The 7602-nt window shown below is 41.5% G+C and overlaps 1 protein-coding gene across 1 annotated transcript in view; it reads left to right on the top strand.

Annotated features, from left to right (window-relative positions):
* The window catches only part of LOC103368620 (leucine-rich repeat-containing G-protein coupled receptor 5), a 36639-nt gene that overhangs the window by 16705 nt on the left and 12332 nt on the right, over nucleotides 1–7602 (top strand). Inside the window, exons 5-6 of the mRNA XM_008297034.1 lie at nucleotides 1828–2043; nucleotides 4689–4760. Coding sequence (XP_008295256.1) covers nucleotides 1828–2043; nucleotides 4689–4760 — 288 coding nt within the window. The remainder of the gene's footprint in view (nucleotides 1–1827; nucleotides 2044–4688; nucleotides 4761–7602) is intronic.

Here is a 7602-nt window from a genome sequence, read left to right as displayed (position 1 = left end):
TCATGATGCTGCCACCACCGTGCTTCGTCATGATGCTGCCACCACCGTGCTTCATCATGATGATGCCACCACCGTGCTTCCATGTGTTTGGTGTCACTAAGCATTGCATATAGTCTGAAAAGCTCCATTCTGGTCTCCTCAGACCAAAGAACCTTCTTCCAGGTGACTCCAGAGTCTCCACATGTCTTCTGCTGAACTCTGGTCCAGATTTAATCTGAGCTTTTTCCAACAGAGTCTTTCTCTTTGTCTCCATAAAGCTTTGATGGTGAAGAACAGACAGTTGTTTGAACAGTCTCTAACATCTCAGCTGCTGAAGCTGGAAACTCCTTCAGAGGAGTCATAGGAGTCTTGATGGCCTCCTTTACTAGTCTCCTTCTAGTAACTCCTTCAGAGGAGTCATAGGAGTCTACAAAACAGAACCAAAACCAAACTAGCCGGTTACAGCTAATTATATCGATGTAGTTCAGCCTAATTGACTCAGTCAAGAATCCCTTTGACCTGCATCACGGTGGACTTTCAGGCCACCTAACAGTAGCTTACGTACAACTTTATCTCGAGGTTCCACAACTTTTATGTCTACTGACCAAAATGAGGTGTTTTTCCTGGGAGAGGACGGAACCCTGCTGAATGTGTTCCCCTCAATATTCAAACTAAATCCCTATTCTCTTTTTTTTCCATTAATCACGTCTTAATTTTGACTATAAATGCCTGTTTTATTTATTTTTTTACTTTTATTAAGTGGATTTAATTCTTTGTCATGGCCGGCAGCTCCAGAGTGTGTTGGCTTTGACTGACACCAGCTCCTCCTGAACTCACAAGTCTTGGCTCATTAAAATGCTTGGGTTTGGCCTGAGTGCCCGCCGGCTGGTCGAGTGGTTCTCCAGCCGCCTGCCGATCATTCCTCTGCTGCTCAGACACTTGATTTCTAATGTTCCTCTCAAACAGCCTCAAAGTGAAGTGAAGGATGTCGATTTGTACGCCGAGCGCTCGACAGAAATGCTTCTCCTGTACGAATTAGAGAAGTAGACGTGTTCTGTCGGTTTGCTTGTTGTTTTCAGACACAATTTTTATTATACAACAAAAACAAAACATGGAATCAGGTATTTATTTGTGTAATAATCATAATAAAAATTGTGCTAATTCTTAGTGGAAGCACATAAATAAAGAAGAACAAGGGGCCCAGGATGGAGCCTTGGGGAACTCCACAGGTCAGACGGTCACTGATGATGACTGAATGTGGTCTTCATTCAATATATCACTAGGATTCATAAGAAACCCAAAATGTAGATCCTGAGGTTTTAATTGGGATTTAGTTCATCAGAATTAATACCTTAAGGCCAAAGTTATTGTCACTTTGGTGCTTTAATGTGTGAGTTATTTGTAATTTTGTGCTCAAATATCTGTTTTTGGGCCATTTTAATACTTGAACATCAAGTTTATTGTTACTTTTGTGTTTGAATATCCAATTTTTGACACTTGAGGGCACTAATGATGAATATATTTGTACTTTTGTGCTTTTATGTCCATGTTGTTGACAATTTAGTGTGTTAACGTCAAAGTTATTGTTGCTTTTAAGCTTTAAAGTCGGGTTTTTGGCACTCTGATGCAGTCATATTCAGGTTTTTGACATTTTTTTACATAAATTTCCAGGTTTTGTTTAGATGCGAGCTTATAGATGTATAAAGAGCAGACAAGTCATACTTCACCATCTTTTCTACCAGTTACATAGGAGTAAAACCAGTTGCCACATTCCCAGTCTGCAGCTACTGAATGTACAAACAGCTGGTTGATGTGAAGCTAAACTCAGCGTTTTTTTTGTCTCTACAGCCGTCTGGACGCCAACCACATCTCCAGCGTTCCCGTTGGCTGTTTCTCCGGCCTGCGTTCGCTCCGCCACCTCTGGTTGGACGATAACTCCCTGACGGAGGTGCCGGTGGAGGCTCTGAGCGAGCTGCCCGCCCTGCAGGCCATGACGCTCGCCCTCAACCACATCGGCCACGTCCCCGACCACGCCTTCAGCAGGCTGGGCCGCCTCGTGGTGCTGTACGTCCACTAAAAACACTTCATTTATTCACAAACATTCCCCAAAATGTCCTAAAACTCAACTATTCAACGAGGAAACTGAACCGGTTGGTTTTAACGCAGCACACTGCAAACCAAGGATGTTCCTTTTTGAAATGGTGCCAAATGTCTAATATTAAAACAGACATAAATATCCTTAAAGTGAGCCCACATGACTGTATTCACCAGAACCTGAAGGTCACTGCAGTCATAAAACAAATAAATTATGAACTCCAGACACATAAAACTTGAATTTCTGTCTCTTGTAATCAGTTTAATCTTAAAGTCTTTGATTTTGTCGCTTCGTAAACACAGTAAATTAAGCGTGTGTCTTAAACCGTCTTTAAAGTGACGTGAGTTAATAATAACTCAACACCTCGGTTCGACTTATCTTTATTGCATCGCGTAAAAACACATTCGGCTCCTCTGTCGGCAGATTTATGGATCCTGTGTTGGTAAAGTGGATCCACAAATCAGCTGCAGCGTTTGGACTCATGCAGGCTGTCGACGAGCTACTTCTTCTGCAAAAAGACAAAAACAAAAACAGACCAAATGAGCAGAGATTGTCTTCAGGCTTCCGTCTCTTTGTTCCTTTATGTCTAAGTTCATTGATTAAATGATTCTTATTGCTTATTTATTTCATAGATTTTTTGTTTGTTCACATTCTTTAATGTCATTTTTATCATTTTTGTCCTGAAATGTTTAAACAACAACACGTTAGGAGAAAGATTTCAAAGTCTTGTTTGTCAGTAGATACAATACGTTAGCTGGTTAGCCCGTATGCTAACGTAGTTAGCCACTAAATTAGCTTTTTTAGCCTGTAAATGAGCTATTTCAATAATCAGTCAGCCTGCACGTCAGCATGTTGGTTTGTTAGTTAATTAGAAAGGAAGCTACCCATGTTAGGCGTTTAGTTAGCATTAACAAAGCTAATGCTATGTTGGTGAATTGGTTAGTTGTCTTATTTACCACCCTGAAGGCTGGCTAGCATTAAAATAGCCAGTAGCTTTGGTTCTTGCTTAGCTAGTTGGTTAACATGTAATTTAGCAATGAAGTTGAGTCTGTTTATTAGCAATGATTTAACCCTAAAGATAGTTGGTTAGCAGTAAGTTAGCCACAAAAGCGAGTCAGTAAGTTAGCAGTAACTTTGGCAGGCTAGTTGCTTGGTGAGCATTAATTTGTTTGTAAAGATAGTTGGTTAGTAGTAGTTAAGTTGTGAAGGTTTGCCAGTTTGTTAGCAGGAAGTTGGTGGTTAGTCAGTTTATTAGTTGTGAGTTAGCCTTAAAGTTTCGCCAGTTGGTCAACAGCAAGCTAGCTTTGATGGTTAGCAGTCAGCTAGCATTAGAAGTAAGTGGCTGGGTTAGCCGTACGTTTGACCTGAAGGTAGTTGTTAAGTCGTAAGTCAGCCCCGAAAGTTGGTCAGTTAGTTTGCATCAAGTTAGCCAGATTAGTTTCTTGGTTAGCAATTGGGTTTCCAGATTAATTTGCCTGTAGGTTAGTCTGATGGTTAGCAGTAATTTAGCTGAGAAGGTAGTCAGCTAGCATTGGGTGTGCCATAAAGGTTAGTTATTTGGTTATCTACAAGTTTCCAGTGAGTAAGCTCATCAGTCGGTTAGCAGTGAGTTAGCCTTGACGGTTAGTCAGTTGGATTAGTTTTGTTGGTTAGCTATTTGACTTTCAGTTAAATTAGCAAGTAGGTTAGTCTGTTGGGTAGCAGTAAGTTAGCCTTGAAGGTTAGTCAGTTGGTTACTTATTTGATTTACCAATAAATTAGCAACTCAGGTTAGTCAGTGGGTTAGCAACAGGGTAGCTAGTTGCTCAGCTATCTGTTTTGCCAGCAAGTTAACATCAGCTAGCAGTATGTTAGTTAACATGTGTGTTACCTGGAAGTGAATAAGTTAATCATTTGGTTAGCAGTAGGTTAGCTTGTTAGTGATTTGGTCGGCCATTTTGTTTTCCACCTGCCAGTAGCTTCGTTAGTAGCTAGTAGGTTAAACCACGTTGAGTTAGTTTTTATGAGTCAGACACAGGGCTCATGAATGAGTAAATATTAGTTAGTAAGTTAATTAACTAACTAACTAACTAACTAACTAACTAACTAACTAACTAATTAACCAGGTCAGTGAATCCTAAACTAAAATCAAGTTTAAACTGATTTACGTTGAATTTCTGGTTCATACATCTGGATTTAATTCATTTGAACTCTTTGTGTTGACAGAAACATTTTTAGATTTTCTGGTTGATGTTTTTGTTTTTACCATCGTGTGTGTGTGTGTGTGTGTGCGCGCGTGTGTGTGTGTGTGTGTGTGTGTGTGTCCGTTGCTAGGCGCCGCGGCTGCATTAAGTGTAACCGTGGCAGCGACTGTCCCTGTCCGTCTGTATTAACTGGGTAATAACATGCAGGCCGAGTGTTTGTGTGTGTGCGACGGCATTCAGCGCGGCGGCATTGAAGTCCGCTGTCACTTCTTTTGTCCAATCGGCTTGAAGCTAATTTGCATGAAATTACCAGAAGAAGAAAAAAAAAAAAACCTTCTTGAGAGGCCCCGGGGCCCCTTTTTAAAGCGACACACACACCCGGCCTTTGTCTGCTTCATTAGTCCATCAGTCTCTCTCTTCTCTCTCCGCAGGCATCTCAACAACAATAGGATCGTTTCCATGGGAACGAGCTGCTTCCACGGACTCCACAGTCTGGAGACGCTGTGAGTTTCGGTGTTTGCGGAGGGTTGAGCCGGGGTCAGGGTGAAGAGTTTGGGGACCAGAGAGGCGACTTTAACGCAAAGGCTTTTTTTAGCTGATCTGCTTTGTTAGTGGCCGGAGTCGTTAGCCTAGCTTAGCATAAAGACTGGGAACAGGGGGAAACTGTTAGCATCCATCACAACAAGAAAACAACACCTACAAGTCTGGTTTAACAGGAAACAGCAAGAAAATATTAGAAGGTCAGTTTACTCACCTGCACGGCTGCTGTCAGTGTTAATAATCAACTTAATTGATTTCTTATTGATGCTACAACATACGTTCATGCTGGTGTTAAAATAAGTTAATTAGGACTTTCTAATCATGAGATGCTCAACATTCACTGAAACAGCTGGAAGCAACGAGTCAGAGCCCAATCTGACCTGTTTATGTGGTTTTTATTGCAGAGAAGTTTTGTTTTTATGGACATTTCAGTTCTCTGGGATGTTTTTGGACCAGTGTCGGAGCTAAAACGTGTAAAAATCACTTCACACAACTTGAACTACGTCCCTGCACGTCTCCATCCGTTAACATCAGACTCGTGTTTAAAGTGAAATGTTTCTACATCCGACCAGTGAAGTCACTTTCAGACCTTCTGTCCTTTATTCTGACGGCATCAGAAGGTTTCATAAGTAAATAATAAAAATCGATAAAGCTGTAAAAGTCGTGGACGTCGATAAAAGTCTGGACGTCGTCTTAATGGATGACTGATCTTCTGGGAAGATATTTGAGGATGTTTTCCGCATTTCAGTGTCAATATTGGTTCACAGAGAGCAAAAGACGTGGATTGAAAATCACAGAACTCCTTTTTGATCGACTCTATTACATCCTACACACTGAAATATCCACAAAACCAAACTGATGAAGGCAGCGACTAGAACAGGTCAGAATCCTGGGACTGGGTCGTTCTTCCTCTGAGTTTATTAACCCTCTGAATTCTGAGCAGCTTCTGGGCGTCACATGTTGAATTTTTCTTCACTGTGGGATCATTTTTCTCTGCAATATGAAGTCCTGAGAGAGCTCAGAGCAGAATGACAGACGTCTGAAATAAGGAAAAAACGTAATTTTTAAAAACAAGAAACAACTGAAGTCAACCTGCCCAAGTGTCCACAGGTGTGACCAACACTCTCTCCATGTTATATGTATATTTTACTACATTTTGTTATATTTTAATCTGTTTAAATACTCGTCTGCTTTCTGCTTTGTGTAAACACTGCCTGCATTTCATCTGAAAAACGAAAAAAAGAATTTTCGTAACTGTGCTGTTGGTCGTAGCTAAATCGTTAACAACTTCACCGTTGCATCAAAAAACACAGAATTATTTGTTTTTTCCAGAATCCGTTTGGAGCAAACTGCTGATTTTTGGCGCATTTTTTAGTCGAGACACGTAGAATAAATATCGTTTTTAACTTTACAGCTCAGAGACTGTGTTGCTCGGTTTTTAACGTTTCCAGCTCTGATAAATGGCGTCATTTTAGCGATTTTTTAAAAGTGAAACTTACATTTTAAACCTACTTTGTTCGGCATCATCACACAGCTGATGTTAAAAAGCTCTTTAACGGCAGAAAGAAATGCAGGAATGTCCGATTTTTCAGAGAAATGCTTCCAGAAAACGCCTAAAATAACGACCAGACGGAGGTTCTTCACCTACTGGAGGCCAAACCGGTGGATTCTTCCTCCGCCGGTTAGCATGAGAGGAGGTTTTCCAGGATGCTGGCTGCAGACAGAGCAGATTAACCTGCATGAACTGTGTGTGAGTGTGAAATGTGAGGAATGTGTGTGTGCATGGAAGTGTTTCTGTTTTGTCAGTCAACCAGAGCGGCAGGTTTAAACACACAAACACACACACGGCGGCGCTGTGTGTGGCCCCTATGCTAATCATAATTACTATTCATGCGCCATGTGTTTGTGTGTACCTGCGCCATCAGCAATAATAAACCGCGGTCCACCCGAGAGCTGCAAACACAAACACGCCGACGGACGGGACGGAAACGAAAACAGGAAGAAGAAGAACGTAGATTAATACAAACATCTCGGTCCAGACTTGAAAGAAAACACGTCCGGGTTTTTAGGGGCGCTGACGTCACCGAGCCGTTTGGCCGAATTAGCATCTCCTGGTTCCAGTAAGTGACGGAGGCGGCGGTCGAGGAGGAAAACCCGAATCCAGCTTTCAAAACATCTCCACAGAAAACCTCGGAGGCGGTTTGTGGGGAACGCAAGAACCCAAGAACCTCCGACCGACACCTGCCGGAACCGGAGCAGCGCCTCGGAGGATCGTTTTCAGAGTCGCACATCAGAAGAAGAAACGATTATTCATGAAAAACTGGTTTTAAAGGACGATTCTGGTTGATTTAGGCCTCAGTGGGTCCATTTAATGCAACCAAACCTCCACAAAATCACATTTACATGCAACGATTTGAAATAAACGGATCATATTTATTAGCAGGGCGTCACTGATAAGTTTCTAATCGACCTGTTTAGCTTTTATTTTACAGCTTTAATGGTAAACATGGAAGCAGTTTGTCATTATGGACGATTTTATGCGTTTTTGGTGCCATTTTGTACAAATTTCAAGTCATTTTGGGCAATTTATGACACATTTTGCACAAACTTCTCCTTATTTTGGACAAATTTTCAGTCACTTTGGACAAAAAAGTCCATCCTCCTGGATCAATGAATAAACGCAGCATGGATCAGAACCAGAGAACAGAGGAGCCAGTTGTTGGAGATACATCCAGCTGATGGTGGAACATCTTTCTACTGATGGTGGAACATCTTTCTACAGATGATGGTGGAACATCTTTCTAC

The sequence above is a fragment of the Stegastes partitus genome, unplaced genomic scaffold (genome assembly GCF_000690725.1).
Source record: "Stegastes partitus isolate 25-593 unplaced genomic scaffold, Stegastes_partitus-1.0.2 Scaffold1179, whole genome shotgun sequence".
In the NCBI taxonomy this organism is placed as follows: Eukaryota; Metazoa; Chordata; class Actinopteri; family Pomacentridae; genus Stegastes; species Stegastes partitus.
This window is presented reverse-complemented; position numbering and strand designations above follow the sequence as displayed.